This window comes from Eumetopias jubatus, unplaced genomic scaffold, assembly GCF_037043125.1.
Source record: "Eumetopias jubatus isolate StellerSeaLion01/CBP00866 unplaced genomic scaffold, mEumJub1_p1.0 scaffold_14, whole genome shotgun sequence".
Lineage (NCBI taxonomy): Eukaryota > Metazoa > Chordata > Mammalia > Carnivora > Otariidae > Eumetopias > Eumetopias jubatus.
The window spans coordinates 9,408,308-9,426,708 of NW_028274820.1; the positions used below are offsets into that span (position 1 = coordinate 9,408,308).

An 18,401-nucleotide genomic window follows, 5' to 3' on the forward strand; every position below is an offset into this window, starting at 1 on the left:
TGGGAAGTCATGAGGAGGAGAATACAAGTCCAGTTGAGGGCAGCAACCACCATGAGGACACCATCCCCTTCTCCAACCCCCCTAACCCCAAGGCCCACCATAGTGTGACTGATACCCAGCAGGCCTCCATTACTGTTGAATGAATGAACGATGGCATGGCGGGGATGATCTCTTGGCTACAATTCTCTTCTCGCTCTCCTCTGTTTGGGGAGCCCTAGCTATTCTGAATTCAGCATATGTGAAGGGAATAAACATCTCCTTTAACTTTACAGTGTGTAATGGAATAGGAATTGGTGAATTTAAAGACACACTTTCCATAAATGCTACAAACATTAAACACTTCAAAAATTGCACCTCAATCAGTGGAGATCTTCATATCCTGCCCGTAGCATTTAGAGGGTAAGTAACAGATTAAGTTACTGGAATAGAGAAACACAAAATCCACTTTGTTCACGGGTAGACATTGTTAATCAATAATCATTTTGTTACTTGTTTCAGTGACTCCTTCACGCGTACTCTACCTCTCGATCCAAAGGAACTGGATATTCTAAAAACTGTAAAGGAAATAACAGGTGTGTGCCGCTAACATATCCCATGAACATGAATGGGAAATGGGTGTTCTAGAGAGAGAACTGGTAGCTGCATTTGCTTCTCTCTCAGCATCATAAAAACATTTCTTCTGAACTTCTCCCATCCGTGACTAACTAGTGAGTTTTTTGATAGTTTTCGCGATTGCAGTGTCCCCTGCATGTGAGGGGTGAACACTTTAATCAAAGACTTGACTCATCCCTGATTTTGTGTGAACATGTTTAACACTTGTCTCCTCGGCCCTGGCCAGCTGTCCTGATGGCCCAGTGACTTTTGAGGGTGGAGGAAAAGAAGGACAGAATGTTGAGGGAACAGCACAGGCTCTCCAGCCCACAGACTGACCTCACGTCCCTGCCTTCATCCCTGAAAAGGGAGTGATTAGACCTAACTAACCTAAATAACACGACTGTTTTGAGGACTGGAATTAAGTAAGGAAATTATGTGACTCTCCTTTTGTGTGATAACAGCTCAGAACATGGCAGCTGTCATCAAGAGCAGAAGCGGGTTTGGGTCACCAGATACGGAGCCCAGCCCGGCCGTCAGGGCCATGGCACCATGGGACAGCCTGGGGGGTGGCGGGAGATGGGTGGCAGGAGAGATGCGGCAAGGGATGGGAATTCTATAGGAGAGGCAGATGCCCACTGTAAAATTGTGCCTTGGCTTGTATCTACCCATGGGTATGTACTCGGTGAAGATAAAGAAAAGAATCAAATCCAGTGTTCACCTCTCCTGCTCATATTACGGTCTCTCGAGACTCCTAGAATGGCTCATAAAAAAGACAAGTGGTGGGGGCCTGAGCCTTCCTTTTGCCTTTCTAGGGTTTCTGCTGATTCAGGCCTGGCCCGAAAACCGGACCGACCTCCATGCTTTTGAGAACCTAGAAATCATACGTGGAAGAACAAAGCAACAGTAAGTTGACTCTGCCCAAAGCCTGGTAGATTATTTATTTATCAATTTTTAAAATGAGACCCCATGAAGAGTTTGAAATTAGACTTATACAGCTGTTATAAAGATCCTCCAGAGAGCTCCCACCATCGTTAACGTCTCACCTACGGGTGGTACGAGTACAAAATGGCGGAGTTAACATTGGTGCAGTGCTGTTGACTCCAGCGCCAGACATCACTCAGATTTCACCAGTTTGCCTGTGAATGCCACGTTGCACTTAGCTGTTATGTCTTCTCAATCCCTTCCTGTCTATAACGGTCCCTGTGTCTACTCTTTTCGTTTGTCACCTTGACAATTTTAGAAAGTACTGGTCAAACATTCTGTAGAATGGCTGATGTTTCCTCATGATTCGATTGAGGTTGTGCATTTTTGGCAAGAAGAGCACCGAGGTGACATGTCCTTATGAGCACAGCATATCAGAGGGAGCTGGGAGACTTTTTCACATTAAATGTTTTGTTCGGGATTTCCACTTTTCCAACTCTGACAGCGAAATAATCACATATAAGCATCTTTAATATAGTAAGAGTAATAATGAGTTTTGTGGTGAGGAAAAGTTTGAGAATCTCTTTGTCAAACCTGTCTTGGAAACAGTCTGATGCTGAGAAATGTTACCCATTAATTGGCCCCTAAAACATGGTATCATCCAATATTAAAGAAAATCAAGGTAAGTGCACATAGCTTTTTGAAAACCATCTTGGCCGTGCATCTCTGATACCATGCAGCTGACATCACTTCCCAGAAAAACCCCTTTGTTCTGAGTTCGCAAAAATACATTTTCTTTTGCCCAAGAGTCATGCAGAGACGAGAGATTTAAGTCAATTTTCTTGGGTGACTGGCATGGACCACTTGGCTTAGTTTTAGGAATTTAAGCAAAATTAGAATCACTTTTTTTTTTCACACTTAATGAGAAGTCCAGTGATACACAGGGACAGGGTGACCACCGGCTCCAGGTATGGCTCACCAGAGGAAGGTGACTCCAGCTTTGTCCCAGGGCTTCCATAGGGTACATGTTGAGAGAGAATTTCTAAACAGTAGTTCGCAGGTCTCCTACACAGGGCTCCTCGCTTTCCTCAGGAGCCAGGTTGTGGGAAGGGAGGAGGGGGACGGGGTCAGGAGAGAAAGAGAATCTCCAAATTAAACTTTTGTCATCTTATGCGAGATGTCTCCTCATTCAGTGCGGTCTCAACTGGTCCATTGCCTGTCCTGGTGTCCAGTAAGCTTCCTAAAAATGCAAATCTCTTCCCTGTGGTTTCCATCATTTGCAGACAACAGCCAAGCTCAAGGTGTCCAAGGTCTTCTGTGCTCTGATCTCTTCCACCCTCCCCAGATCCCTCGCCCAAGCCTCCTCACTTCCAGGTTTCTGTTCCAGCAGAAGCTCCTGGGTTTCAGCACCCATCAGCTGCTTTCTTGCCTTCCTGCTCTTCCCGGTGGTTCCAGACTTCCCTCCCTTCAGCATGAATTACTTTCGTCCAGTCATTTGATGAAAACCTATTGACAGCCTTATAGAGTTCTAGCACAGAGTTGGGTGGTTCAAATGTTTGTTCAATAAATGGATGGATGGGTAAGTGGATCAGGGCGTCGGTGGATGGATGGATAGATGGATGAGTGGGTGAATGGATTGTGAATCCATGGATGAATAGATTGATGAGTGGGTAGATGGATGGGTGGGTGGATGGATGGGATGGATGAGTGGATGGTTAGATTGTGAATCCATGGATGCATAGATAGATGAGTGGGTAGATGGATGGATAGATGGGTGGATGGATGGATGGATAGATGGATGGATAGATGGGTGGATGGATGAATGGATAAATGAATGGATAGATGGGTGGATGGATGGATGAACAGAGAGGTGGAAGGATGGATGGACGGATGCATGCATGCTTAGGTAAGTAGATGGACAAGTAGATGGATAGATGGGTGAGTGGATGGATGGATAGATGAATGGATAGGTGGATGGATGGATAGATGAATGGATAGATGGGTGGATGGATGGATGAACAGAGAGGTGGAAGGATGGATGGACGGATGCATGCATGCTTAGGTAAGTAGATGGACAAGTAGATGGATAGATGGGTGAGTGGATGGATGGATAGATGAATGGGTGAGTACGTGGATGGAAAAAATGAACCTGTGATTTTTTTGAAGTATATTTGGATATTTGAGAGGTTAGAACATACTTTCAATTCCCAGCCCCCCCCCAAAAAAAGGCAGTAAATATAATAATGGCATTAACATCTATTCAGCTCCCCGTATGCCCCTGGAGTTAAAAATACTAAGTGAACAAGGAACGAGCTTTTGCCTAGAGGAGCTTAAAACAAATCTCTTGTAATTTTCAAAAGCTACAATGAAAGGCTTCCTACAATATGACTTACAATCACTGGGAGGCCGTTTGTAGTAAACATAAGGTGGTCCAGAAGATAAAAATCAAGTTTTTAGTGATACAGTTTTTTCATACTTTTTCACAATGTCATGTTTCTTCTCTCCACCGTAGTGGTCAGTTTTCTCTTGCGGTCGTCGGCCTGGACATAACGTCCTTGGGATTACGCTCCCTCAAGGAGATAAGTGACGGAGATGTGATCATCTCAGGAAACCAAAAACTGTGCTATGCGAATACAATAAACTGGAAAAAACTATTTGGGACTTCAAGTCAGAAGACCAAAATTATAAACAACAAAGATGAAAAAGGCTGCAGTAAGTAATCACTCTGGCTGGTTGCGGAGATGGTTCACATGGGTCATCTATTTTGATTTAGAATAGTCCCAAACCTTCCAGTTACATTTTTCATTCCTGAAGAAGCAGCTTAAGAGAAATCTCTAGATTCCTAATTGGGAAGTTATCGTGTGAAGTTCCTTGGAATAGTTTCTAGATCGCTCACATTTCACAGGATGAATTGGCCTTGAGGTTTAAGCTATCGATTATTTGTAACTTGCAGAACTAAATTTTGTATTATTTTACCTTTGATCTGTAGGCTTCTTCCTGCTCATTTCAGCCTCTGATGACTGTAGCTAGCAACACACACACACACACACACACACACACACACACACACATGCACACACATACAGATAGAATGAACATTTTACACTGACATTTCCTAGTCTGATGGTAGAGCCACAGGTAGCTGTTGAAGCCAGGGCATGGGCACTGCCTGGTCACTAGGAGAAGCAGGTCTGAGTTCACACCCTGACTCTAGTCCTTCCTAGCTTCCAGACCTGGGTCAGTTTACTTAGTTTCTTTAGGCTTCGGCTTCCTCCGTGATTCTCACTGCTAGTGAGAGAATGAAATGAAATTTTATATGTAAAACTCTTTTTATTTTTTTTTAAGATTTTATTTATTTTGGGTTTTTTTTTTGGTTTTGGGTTTTTTTTGTTTTTTTTATTATTATGTTCAGTTAGCCACTGTATAGTACATCATTAGTTTCTGATGTAGTGTTCAGTGATTCATTAGTTGCGTATAACACTCAGTGCTCATCACAACACATGCCCTCCTCAGTACCCATCACCCTGTTACACCCTCCCTTAAAACTCTTGGCATGGTGCCCAGCACATGGCAAGGAACCACAAACCTTCCCTGTGTCTCCCTCAACTGTGACGTTCATCAGCAGAATGCTACCCAGGTCCAGTCCGGGAACCCTTGACTCCCAGTGGAGAAAGGACTTGCAGTTGGCCTCCAGAGGCCCAGTTGGTGTCACTGCTTCTTCCAGTGGCCCCCCCCCCCCCACTCGCCACCCCCTGCATGTCCGTGCAGCTCAGGGTCACAGAGAACCCAGCACCTCATTTACAGCTCTCCCTTGGCCCCTCTAGTCATTGTGCGGTAGCTGACCACTTGTGGCTCACTGTGTCTTCTCAGAGGCCATCGGCCACGTCTGCCATCCCTTATGCTCATCAGAGGGCTGCTGGGGCCCAGAGCCCAAAGACTGTGTGTCCTGCCGAAACGTCAGCCGGGGCAGGGAATGTGTGGAGAAGTGCAATGTTCTGGAGGGGTAAGGTTATTTTTTACCGCCTTTGTTTTGATAAAAGATAAGGCAATTGTTTTTATAGGTTTACAGTTACTCACATTGATCCTGTTGCTTTTTTTTTTCCCTTTTTCCTTTGTTTTTGTTTATTTGTTGAGAGGTGTTAATCACAAAAGGACTCATGGCTTAACCCAGTCCACCAATTTATAGAGTGTCTGTTTTGGAAATCTCTGATGTTTTTCTAAGCCACACGAAGTTCCCCAGACAAATGGAAAAGTCTTAAGTGGTTCGTGTGGCCAAGACCACAGTCATTTAGACTTTTCTTTGCAATACATTCTCCCTGGCGTGTCAAAATAGATTAATATAAATTACATTTCCTGGTTAATTTTTGTTTTATGTTCAAGAAATACTGAACCGTGCATATAACTTTAAATGTAACCATGGACAAAGAAACAACCAACAACATAACTATTCTTCAATTTATTTGCAGTTGATTTCTATCTGTTGATTCTCTGGGAATCTTGAGATTGATATAAAGCTTTGAATGTCCTCAAATAGTGACTAAAAATAAATTAACAGGAAAGTAAAATTGAAGGACAGAGAGAGGCAGAGGCTTTTTTTTTTTTTTTTTAAAGAAAAGGAAATTTTGTGAGACAGAAGGAGCCGTAGGAATTACACATTGCTACAGGAAACCTTCCTTCTTGTTTCACTCCCAGGGCTTGGATCCAGAAATATTCAGGAACAGGATGAGAAGACCAAGTCCAGTTCTGTAGGAACCCTTTAGCAGATAGGCTCAGGAACCTACCAGAGTACTTTGTACAATTGACAGTGTTGTTTCAAGAAGAAATATTAGTTTCCACAAGAAATATTAGTTTCCACATCTTTTTAAAGAGAGAAGGAACTGGGGCGCCTGGGTGGCTCAGTCGGTGAAGCATCTGCCTTCAGCTCAGGTCATGCTCCCGGGGTCCTGGAATCGAGTCCCACATCAGGCTCCCTGCTCGTCAGGGAACCTGCTTCTCCCCATCCCCCACCACTTGTGCTCTCTCTCGCTCGTTCTCGCTCTCTCAAATAAATAAATAAAATCTTTAAAAAAAAAAAGAGAGAGAAGGAATTAAAATAACTCTGTTGGTGGTGCCTTTCTGTTAAAGAACGCTGGTGTCTGGCACTTGCTCCGTCTGCAAGATTGAGTCCTCCCGCAGGCATTGTAACTCCGAGAAGAGGGAAGGAAAAAAAACCAACTGGGCATATTTGGTTTAATTGATGATATAAGGGAGGATTTATGGAACATGTTGTGGGGTGTAAACACTCCTTGTTCACTGGAGTGAAGACCAGTAGTTAATTACCAGGCAGATTTCAGTCTTAATAGCTGTCACAATTAGTTTGTCTTTTCAATCAAACATCATCTTGCTTAACATTGATCTAGACATCTTGGAGAAATCGCAAAACTCTTCACACCTGTGTTCCATACTTACTGTTTTTATTAATAACCATGAAGTAAGTTCTAACGTCTCTCCTTCCTTTTCCTGTTCATCATTTCTTTCCAGCCTAATTTAAATATCCGTGAATCTGATATTGGGGGAGAGGTCACCTCTTAAGGATGATTACTTTTTTCATTTATCAGCTTGTTTGCCTAATGGACAAAAACCGTGCCTTGTAGAAAAATGCAGGGAAGATGTATGGATTATAAATGAAACTTGTGGGTTTGTTCAGGAAGAAGATGACCAAGGATTCAGTTAATACAATCAGTTTATGATATTACAGTATAATCCAAGCTTCCTAATGGTTACATGTTGACTTTTTTTTTTTTTTTTGCTTTGCTGAGAAAGGGCATTTGTGTCACCTGAAGTTTCAGACAGATTAACTCAGACGGTTGTAACCACCCAGCGTTTTGAAGCAGGATCGCTAGAGATGGTACTGATCAGTTTCCTTTCTTCTCTCAGGGAGCCAAGGGAGTTTGTGGACAATTCCGAGTGCATACAGTGCCATCCAGAATGCCTGCCCCAGGCCATGAATATAACCTGCACAGGACGGGTGAGGAGCGCATTTGATGGTATTCACTCAGACATCAGCAGAACCACGACGATGAGCCAACATCACTGCAACCACCAAAGGCAGCCATCCCAGCCCAGACAAGGGGCCTTGGGACCCCACAGCTGTGTCCAAGAGGCTGTGGTTGAGCTGACGTCATCACGCAACCCACCTTGCAAGAGCACTCACCCTTTCTGCCCAACACCCCCTAACAAGTTTAATGACATCTACTCTTTCACCAAAAGGAGGCCTATGGTAGACTGGGTACATGGTCAGCCAGTTTTCACTATTTCTGACATCTGTTGTCATTGCTTCCTCATTTAAATCAAACATCATCAAATTGTTATTGAACATTAGTTCACAATTATTCAAGGCATTTTTAAAGACACACCTAGCAGAACTTTTCGAAGTTCAGTTTTCTATGTGATGTTTTAAAGAGCATAAGTGAGAATTCAAGTCCCCCTCACACCAATGTCCTAATGTTATTCATTCTCAATATTATTTATAAGGACATCTGTGTGGACTTGAGCTTCAACAGCCATACCTAAATCTGCTAATTGAAATTGTTTTTCAGAAGTTCTCTCTGAATTGGGCAGAAGGCTGTGTGTTTGAAGCATAGGCTGCCAACATGGCAACTTACAAAGTAAACCATTGGTTTATAAGTTCACATGGTGTTGGTACATTTTCATCATTGATATAAATCAGCTGGTGATACTGACTTAGTCATCTGATTGTTCTGGTTCTGAGAACACTCAGTCTTTGGACAAAAGGGAGACATCAGAGAACTTCACCAACAGACACATCCCTCCCTACCCGTTTTATTTCAGTCCCTTTGTGAAGTGTGCAGATACAACCCGAGCAGTCCCCATGCTGTCATTTCTGAGTTTTTCGAGGACACTCTGAGTTTGACAAACAGAATCGAAGGTAGCACGGTACACAGTGAATTGTGCAGCCACCTTATTGTCCCTAGAGAAACATAGATTTAGGCTTTCTTAAATTGGCCTCAGCAAGTCTGGCTTCCCACAGAGCCTTCCTTGAAGCTCAAACGTGTTATGCAAGAAAGTCCATCTGAGCAATAAAGATGCAAATGTACTCATAGACCCATTAGATTGTTTTGACAAAGAAGGATGCCCATAATCTGTTAAGTAAAATGTAATGAAGTACTTAGTATAGTTATATGCTAAGCGCCTTTAAAGTCGGGGAGACTTTATAGGAAGCTGTTAACAGCAGTCCTATCAAGCGATGGCAATTCCAGACAAGCTTGTTGTTTTTCTACTTGAGGAACTTCTGTTATTATTGGCTGTTTTCACAGTAAGTACCTTCTGAAAGAGAAAGAAACGTATATAAAGGTCTCTCTCTGTCTTGGCAGGGCCCAGACAGCTGTGTCAAGTGTGCCCACTACATCGACGGCCCTCACTGCGTCAAGACGTGCCCAGCTGGTGTCATGGGAGAGAACAATACCCTGGTCTGGAAGTTTGCCGATGCCAACCGTGTGTGCCACCTGTGCCATTCCAACTGTACCTACGGGTGAGCCAAAGCTCTGCCTCTGGTGAAGGTGCCGGACAAAATGTGTCCTATTCTAATTATATGTAACCAAAAAAGAATGAATCCAGTGGAGGACAGGGAATGGTTTTTCTGATGCAGTTGAAGGAGAGTCTGAGATGGCTTCTTTGACTTCGTATTCAGCAGTCATTTCTGCAAACCAGCTTTGCCAAAGACCTCTTCATCTCACGACGTGAATCGACTCTCTTCCAGCACCTGGCCTGTCACTGTCCTCGTCAGGCACGTCTTCAGATGTAAACCGGCCTTCCTTTCCCTCTGAGCTACTCGTGTGTCCGTAGCTTCCTGGCCTAGTAACCCCTGCAGGTTCGCTGCAGCTTCAGAGGCTGCAAAAATCCCTGCATGTGGTCCCCAAATTTACAGTTTCGATTTGCACTCACTTTGCACAGTGTCCCCATCCGGGGACTGCCCGTCCTTGTCGGGGAGAACAAGCGAGTGAGCAGAGATATGTTGAGGACAGTTGGAGTTTATCAGTGGTCATTCATTAGTGATGCCTTTTGTCTTTGACTTCTGGTTTTCCTGGGAGATGATAGAGTGTGAAATAGCGAGGCCTCTCGTGCATCCCGCGGCCTGAAAAAGCCTCTGTGTGTGTGTGTGTGTGTGTGTGTGTGTGTGTGTGTAATGTAGGGAGGAAGGCCCAAAGGCCCAAGAGGGAAAGGAGCAGAACAGCATGGAAATGGGGACGGAACAGACCCTCCCCTCCGAGAGAAGTGTACCGATCCCAGCCCTTGACCGAGATAGGAAACGGGGTGCTCGAAGGCGCCCCCGTCCTGTTCATGAACTTGAAAGGTAGTCCTTCAGCCTTTCCCAGACCATGAAATGGTAGTCTCCCCGACCTCCTTTTTCAAACTGAAATAGAGCTGACACACAATGTTATATTCATTTTAGCGATTCGACAATACTATATACTTTATGCGATGCTCGCCACAAAAAGTATAGTCACCACCTGTCATCATACAGAATTATTACATTATGGACTATATTTTCTATGCTGTGCTCCTTACCCCATGACTTCTATCTGTTACAGCTGGAAGTTTGTACCTCTTAACCCCTTCACCCATTTTGTCCAGCCCCCTCAACCCCCTTCCCACCCGTAACCACAGGTTTGTTCTCTGTATTTATGAGTCTATTTCTGTCGCTTGTTTGTTCGTTTGTTTTGTTTTCTTAGATCCTATATACAGATGAAATCTTCTGGTGTTTGTCCTTCCATCTGACTCATTTCAGTTAGCATAATGCTCTGTAGGTCCGTCCATGCACAATAGCATGAGTTGTCTTTTCCGTCGAATTAGAATATGTTGCTTTCCTACTGATGTTTGTATTGGCAAATGCTGCTATTCCTCCAAGCCAATGTATTCTGCCTTTTTACATCATCCTGTAATCAAAGTAGGGGATGGTGGCCTCCCCCACCAGAATGGGAACCCAGCGGCTCAGGAGTCATTGAAGACCAGTGCTGTCTCTCCCGCGTGTGACACGATTCAGTCGTGTGGGAGGGGGTGAAGCCGACTCCTGCTATTTCTTCCTGGCGTTCTGGGTCTGAAATCATCACTGCCATTTCCCGGCCACTGAGACTTGTCTTCCCTCATCTGTTCCTCTCCTCCTGCTCCTTAATCAGTGTGGCTCTAGTCTTGGGTCCTCTACTCCCCTGCCCATACTGACATCCTAGAGCGAGACGTGAGACAGCTACACCTCTATATATATATCACAAAGTGTACGTGAAAGCATTTCAGTAACAGAAGCCAGAAACTGTCTGCTTTGCTCAATGCAAGTACAGCTCCCATCCCAGAGTACGTACGCAAAGATACTTGCCGAGAGAATGAACAAATGAATAAATGCAAAGTAAGTAAATGATTAGCCACTGCCGCAAAATTGGGATTCATGGTGATTTTAATGATGTGAGGGTAATTTAAACACGTTGCCTTATGACTTAATAAAAACTCTCTAAGGGGCGCCTGGGTGGCTCAGTCGGTTCAGCGTCTGCCTTAGGCTCGGGTCATGATCCCGGGCTCCTGGGATTGAGCCCCCGCATGCTTCTCCCTCTCCCTCTGCCACTCTCCCCTGCTCATGCTCTCGCTCTCTCTCTCTCGCTCTCTCTCTCTCTTGCTCTACACACTCTCTGTCTCAAATAAGCAAAGAAAATCTTTTAAAAAAAAACTCGGACAAAATATGAAGAAGTGGAGCGGTTAAAAAATGTGTTTTTCCTCTCAATTCCTACAGTTGTGCTGGGCCAGGTCTTGAAGGCTGTGCGACAAACGGGTAAGTGTGATGATGGCTGTGTCCAGTGGACCCTCTCAGAGATGACCAAACACCTATGGGCAGAGATAATACTCTCCTGCATTTTTGATCGCCCTCTATGTCAACGGTGTCTCCTCTGGGCCAGCACAGCATCCCCAGCACAGACCACCCTGCTGAATGCACCCCCCTCTCCCCTGCCTGCTTCGTTGGTGTGCTTCAGGGGAGGGGACGCAGGGTGTGAGCACTGGGACCTGCTCCGTGTGGCCCTAGCACTCAGTGCCCAGTGCTTCTCTTTACATGGAGCCTGTCTCTGACTTCTTTGGTTACACCAGTTTTGCTGGATCCTTCTGCTAGCTTCTCTTTTTGTCCTTGCTGACCCAGTGGGCCCCATCTCAGACCTTCACGTTTGAGGACAGAGCTCCAGCTTGGGGGGATTTTCTCCCCTGACCGACCTTTTCGAAACAGTGACTTCCTTCAGCGTTTCAATTCTGATTGCTTTGCCATCATTACTTGAAATGCTGCACTAAGAAAAGCAGAATTGGGAATTCCTGGTCAGACTCATCAGGAAAGAGTCTGGCAAGGAATCGGAATTATGCACAAGGCACCTCTTTGCCATTCCTGACGTACCCAACACGAACCAGACTTCCAGGCACCTCTTCCATTTCCAGTAATGTCTACACAGTCCCTTCTTCAACAGCCTGCCTGCCCTCCATGTCAGCTGACTCTTCTGCCCCAGAATTAGCCATGAGAATAAATCCTACCTACTATCAAGTGAAACGTGAAAGACGAGTAAGGCAGTTTCTCAGAGATAAAGATTTCCTTTCATCCCTTCCTCTTTGCTGAGCCTACATCAGCAAAATTTGTCCTATCTTCACACTACGATCAGTACCTTCATAATGAGGTTTTCCATCAAAGCCCCACCTTGAAACTAGTCAATGACCATTCTTTGTTATATTTACTCTTTTTATTTTTTCTTCTCTTTTTATTCACTTACCCTCACTACAGCTCCCCATGGAACACATACCCTGTAATAAATTATTCTTTGTATCGTTCTAGTGTTCCTTTCAAGATAGTAAAAACTCACTAATGCAAACTGCATTAATTGGGGAGATGGCACAATGCAAGACACAACTTTTGCACTCACTAAGGAGAAAGTGTTGTAAATATCTTTGTCGTGGAGCACCTTTGACCCACTTACAAGGAAATTTGTAAGAATGTTGGGATATTTATGTGCTATTGATACTAATTAATCTTTGATAATTCTTTAACATTTCTTCCTGAAAATATGAAGTTTGCCAGAAGCTCAAATGGAATAGATACTTGAGAAGAATAATTGTATAAACAGTCTAAATTCAGAATCCACGAATTCAGATGGTTCTTTCCCCAGTGAACTTCAGAACCTTTGTTCTGAGTTTTTGCTGTCCCTGAAATCAGGCATAACCTCGGTGGGAGGAAGGAAGGTGGTAGAGTGGTTTTGCTGTTACACAGTAACATCACTCATTTATGACAGGGATGTTTTTTCGTGTTGAAATCCTATCACTTTATAATCTCCCCCAAGCTTATTCATAAAGCATTCCACACGGCTGTGGGCCCATCTTGAAAGCCAAGGACTCTTCGAAGAGGCTCAACGTTGTGGAAAGGGTGCCTTCACCCAGGCAAGCCAGGAGACGATGCGTGTCTTATGCATGTGGCATTCTGGGCCTCAAACGTAGGGGGATAACTCTGGGGATAAATGCAAATTCATATGAAAAGCATTACTGAAGTCTGAGTTACTTTTTGAATTATGCAGTTTCTTCATCAATAGATTAAACTATAATTGTCATATGGGAATGTCCAGAAGATACCTCAATTTAAAAAAAATGTAAGAAAGCTGGGAGGGAGGGCCTTCGTATGCTCAAGAAGGTGGAAACACTACCCTAGAAACTCTTTGCATTCTTTCCTCTCTGTAGAAGCCACGTGGAATCTACTTTCTGAGATAATGTTAAATGATGGCAAGGTGTCAAAAAATGCAGGAAATGATACAATGCCAATGTAATGAAATCTGTCAGCAAGCCACACTTTCCCATGTCTCCCTCTCGTTCCAGGCCCAAGATCCCATCCATTGCCACCGGCATTGTGGGTGGCCTCCTCTTGGTTGTGGTGGTGGCCCTTGGGGTGGGCCTCTTTTTGCGCCGGCGCCACATCGTCCGGAAGCGCACGCTTCGTAGACTGCTGCAAGAAAGAGAGGTGAGTGGGTGCCCAGGCCCAGCACGCCCCGCCAGTGCCCCTAGCCCCGGCACCCCGGACAGGAACAGCGGCTCACCTGCCAAGCCTTGGCATTCAAGATTTTGTATGTTAAATATGTAATTGTATTATTATGTTTTATGTCTGATGGTGGAAAAACCAGAAAGAATCTCTGAATGTCCCGTTGATAAACAACTAGTTTCATTTTGGTACAGCTCTGGAATGAAATAAGTCTCACAACATGGATGCAAAGCCGTGTGGCATGCGTGCACATATGTGCACAGAGGGGCTTGCGAATAGGTGTCTGTTGATTCCTATGAAGGCACATGGTTGAGATGTTACTGTGGAAAATCCCATTGTCTACACAGTGCTGTTGCTTTGAGCTCTGTTTGTGACTCACTTGAGCCGGCATCCTTGTGTCCTGCAGAGTGTCAGAAGCCAGGGTCCCTGGGAGGAGAGACCCACGGCAGCTCATAGCATAAAGGCACTTGCGTGTTAGGACGCCCAACAGGCTACCATTATGACCAACCCTCCCAAAATGTTCCTCACCAAAATCCTCTCAATCCAGCTAATTGACTGGAAAAGAGAAATTGCATTTGTTGAAATGGAGCTGTTCTGTTCAAGGGTACCCATACCAGGGAGTCCCTTTGTCAGCATACCTTTCGTGAAGTTCTTTGAGAAGACGTGCATTTCTTCTTTCAAGTGAGCATGGCAGGTTGTTTGTGCTGAAGCACATCCACACGTGGCTGTGTGTGGGCCTGGCTAAGGCCCGCCTCCACGTGCGCCTTGAGCGTTGAGGTGGTGGCTCTTCTTCCTTATCTCTCACAGCTTGTTGAGCCTCTTACACCCAGCGGAGAAGCTCCCAACCAAGCTCTCTTGAGGATCTTAAAGGAAACAGAATTCAAAAAGATCAAGGTGCTGGGCTCTGGAGCGTTCGGCACGGTGTACAAGGTGAGGCCACCAGGGCACCAAGACTTCTGGGGACGCGGGTTGGTGGGCAGATCCAGAGTCCTGGGCTATCTTCTGTTCATCAACCTCATCTACTCTTCGTGTTGCTTACGGTTTGGGAAATTCCAGCGTCTTCCCCAAGTTGCCAAGAGGAAATCTTATATAATCATGGTGACAAATAAGTGGTCCTCTGGGACCCCTACACAGGCATCAAGGTTTTCATGGACCACAGTGGTGACTTTGTAAAGGGGTGGGTGGCAGAGACGGAGTCTGAAGGAGGGCTGCCTATCACTGTGTGACAGCATCCAAACAAAGCCCAAGTCAAAACAGCTCCTCTTAATTCATTTTTTTCTGGATCCTGTTACATCACGGCTGATTTCAATCCGGCTGACACCCAGTATCTCAGAATTCTGAACAAAATGACCCGCACTGGTTTTATAACTGGCACAGGCTTAGGGTTTTTTATCTAACGACTCTTGATTCATGGAACATGATAGCAGAAGAGCTGCGGAGATGTCATGGCTCCTAGCACCGATGGCCTTGGAGCGCAGAGCTGTGCTCAAGGTCCCTCGCCCTTTGGGACGGCGTCACTGGTAAAGTCCGTCTGTCTCACAAGTCAGCATATTGCATCAGATGACAAGTGCCAATTAATGTCTTCTCTCCTTCCCCGTCACAGGGACTCTGGATCCCGGAAGGTGAGAAGGTTAAAATTCCCGTGGCCATCAAGGAATTAAGAGAAGCCACATCTCCAAAAGCCAACAAGGAAATTCTTGATGTAAGTTTCTCCTTTGTTCTCTAGTTGTCCACAGGCCTGGACATCAGAAGCACATTTTCTGGTGTCTAGCAGCACATTGTCCTGTTTTAGACTTTTTTTCATCACCACATTCTAAATGTTCACTTTTCATGTCTTTTTTCTTTCTGGCTGCAGTTGGTATAATTCCCTCTCAGGCTTTAACCTATGGAGAAGAGTCGCATCTTCCATTCTACTCTCTACCTCTCCCAAAAGGATAGAAACTCACAATCGTTAGATGTCCACCAAGGGCCAGTCTCAGGACTAGTTCTTTGCACACACTACCACAGTGACCTCTCCTGACCAGCCTGTGGTATGGGCATTACGCTCTGTATGCTTTGGAAGCATTAAGAAGCTTGCTCACAGTTACGTGGTCGGCATAGGATTCCAGCCCATTGCTATTTCTGCCTCTGAAATGCGTATCCATTTTGCTCCACCAAGTTATCTTTGAAATGACTTTTTTTTAAAGGTGTCTAGGATTACAGTATGATGCTCTATAAACTCTATAAACTGTTGCCCATCTTCTGTACTTTCCCCCCCAAATAATGTATATGTTATTTCCAGTGTCCTTTGCTAGTTTATGGAGTAAGCCTTTGGAATGTCCCACAAGATTATTTTCATGTCTTTACTTTCAGTTCCACTGAACTTTCCTCACCTTCTCTGGATCCTCATTGGCCAATAAGGGGGCAACATCCTCTTAAACAGAGGCTGGCTGAAAGAGGGGCCAGCATGGGATGTGGCAGAGCCCGCGTCAAGGGATGCTCGGGAAGATCCAGTGGGCAAATGGGGTCTTCTTGTTAACACCATTGGCCTCGGGTTGCTGTGGGTCGATGCAAACTTTTGCTCTCATCCCAAAGCAGAGCCAGAGAAAGAGAAGGTAGAGAGGCTTAGCAGAAGGTTAGGGAAAACAGAGTCAAAAAAAAAAACCAAAAAAAAAAAACCACACACAAAAAATGGCTGCCTGAGAAATCTGGACAATTTAGTTATCTTACAGTTGGGAAGGACAAGAGCCAAACTAATATTTCCCACTCTTGCTTCTAACCCACAGAATATATACCAAGCAAGGCAAACACGGGCCTTTTAAAGACTGTTAAAATTAAAATTTTATATGTAAAAATTTTAAATTTAAAAATTAGACACAATGCACTTCCTAGTGGCATAACCACTGTGGACTTGAAATTCCTCCCGCAGGCTTCCTTCCTATATTATCTTGGGGAAATTCCCTTATTATTATGGGGAAATTCCCACTCTGGCACACTCCTCAATGTATTAATAAAGTGCAGTAGCAAATTGTACACATTGAAGATATACTGATCCAGCAAAATTATCTTTCCTTTTAATGGCTTACAAGTTAGTGTGGAGTCCTTTTAACATTACGTCAACCTATCTTAGCATAACCACAGAAATGTGTGCCTGACGTCTCTTCACCTAGAACCTAGAGCTGGCTCGCCTATACCTTCAAAAAGAAAATTTTTTTTTTTTTTTTTTTGGTAGAATTTGCTTCCTTAATTCATTCTTCTCATTCAAGATATTGTAATAAATCTCACAAAACGATGTTGAGTTGTGAATTTCAGCAATATTTACAATGCCGAGTAAGGGTGCTTTTGAAGACAATAGCTCTGCTTTGGGAGGGAAGTAGTTTTCACTGCTAAGGACCTCCGGGACCCCAAAAACTGGAGGAAACCCGCTTTTGTGGGGTAGAGGAGGGGCAGAAGATAAACACTGAAGAGCCTAAAAAGGGAGTCCCTGTTTTCCTCTTGTTCTCCCTCTCTCCTGCTCTCTTCTCCCTCCATTTTTTGGAGAAGTTTTGTTTGTTTTGTTTTGTTTTTGAGTTTTCCCCCCAGTGTTCCTGGGGTGTAACTGGCAGACAGCACGGTGTTAGCTGAATGTGTCCAGCAAGACGGCTTGACTTACACGGTGATTACCCCAGTAAGCGTCGCTGGCGTCCTTCACTGCCTGTAGATATGATAAAAAGAAAAAGTAAAAGAAGAGAAAAAGTGTCTCCCTGCCATGAGAGCTCTTAGGATCTTCTCTCTTGCCTTTCTTATATACCAGACCACAGTCTGGTATACTGCCCCTTTTGTCCTCCATTATTTTATTCCTGCCTTTGATTTTGGTTTCCGCTCGACTCCTGTCTTCTCTCGTGTCTCAGTTCCTCGGTGACAAACTGGAGGGCTTGTCATCTGCTTTTCCTGAAGCTCAGTCTGCCCAGAACTCAGCAATCCCATGGGTGCGGGGTGATGCCTGGGTGACGGGGAGCCCCTGAAGGGAAGGAGCAGGGACAATCTGCCAAATTTCGGAAGCAAAAGCCAGTGATTCCAAAGCAGCTTTCTTTTTTTTTTTTTTTTAATTTTTTATTTAAAATCAATTAGCCAACATAGAGTACATCATTTGTTTCAGATGCAGTGTTCAGTAATTCGCCAGTTGCGTATCGCACCCTGTGCCCATCACATCCCGTCCAAGGCTGGTGTCAACAGTGAGCTAAGGAGCAAGTGAACTCTGTGACCGGACAGCCCACCGGGCTGCACGTGTCCTTTGAAATGCTCACGCTCACTTGTAAATGGCGCCACTCACCCAATACTTGATACCCTGATACCCCGTGGGGATCAGAAGCTGCTGCCTGTGGCGTAGTTAACTGGTACAGTTTCAAAAATGTGGGGGCACCTACTCTTCGTTCTGAAGGCTAACAAGCATATGCCCTTCCCGAAGGAGTTGAAAATCTAGTAGAGTCCTTTCCCCCAGTTCGTAACCTAAAACTGTTCACAGATGAGGGAGACAAGCAAGAAGGCAGGCACCAAAGATCATTTTGGCAATCGGAACAAAACAATAGACTTTCAAGGTCACGGAGCCTCAGAGACACCGTGCCATGTGCCGCAGACCTCAGCCTCGGGGTCTCTGAGCATGGGCGCCTGGCCGGAGCGTCCCCTTCCGAGATTGCTGGGGAATACCAAGCATTCTTGCTGCAGGCCACAATACACCTTTGAAATTCTAAGATAAACAGCTAAGAACAAAGCTCACTTTAACTTCTGCACTCACCAAACAGGACACCCGACCAAACAGCGTCTCCATTGTCCTTGGGGGTGGGGCGGAAGTGATGACCTAGTTCTGTTGCCTATCAGATTTTAATAG

The 18,401-nt window shown here is 44.8% G+C and overlaps 1 protein-coding gene across 3 annotated transcripts in view; it reads left to right on the top strand.

Moving 5' to 3' along the window:
• Positions 1-18,401, top strand: part of EGFR (epidermal growth factor receptor) — a 196,196-nt gene that overhangs the window by 154,677 nt on the left and 23,118 nt on the right. For all 3 annotated transcript variants that reach the window (XM_028108917.2, XM_028108918.2, XM_028108919.2), the window contains 11 exons: positions 273-399; positions 499-572; positions 1,407-1,497; positions 4,028-4,227; positions 5,386-5,518; positions 7,432-7,522; positions 8,889-9,046; positions 11,294-11,332; positions 13,396-13,537; positions 14,363-14,485; positions 15,159-15,257. In XM_028108917.2, coding sequence (XP_027964718.1) covers positions 273-399; positions 499-572; positions 1,407-1,497; positions 4,028-4,227; positions 5,386-5,518; positions 7,432-7,522; positions 8,889-9,046; positions 11,294-11,332; positions 13,396-13,537; positions 14,363-14,485; positions 15,159-15,257 — 1,277 coding nt within the window. The remainder of the gene's footprint in view (positions 1-272; positions 400-498; positions 573-1,406; positions 1,498-4,027; positions 4,228-5,385; positions 5,519-7,431; positions 7,523-8,888; positions 9,047-11,293; positions 11,333-13,395; positions 13,538-14,362; positions 14,486-15,158; positions 15,258-18,401) is intronic.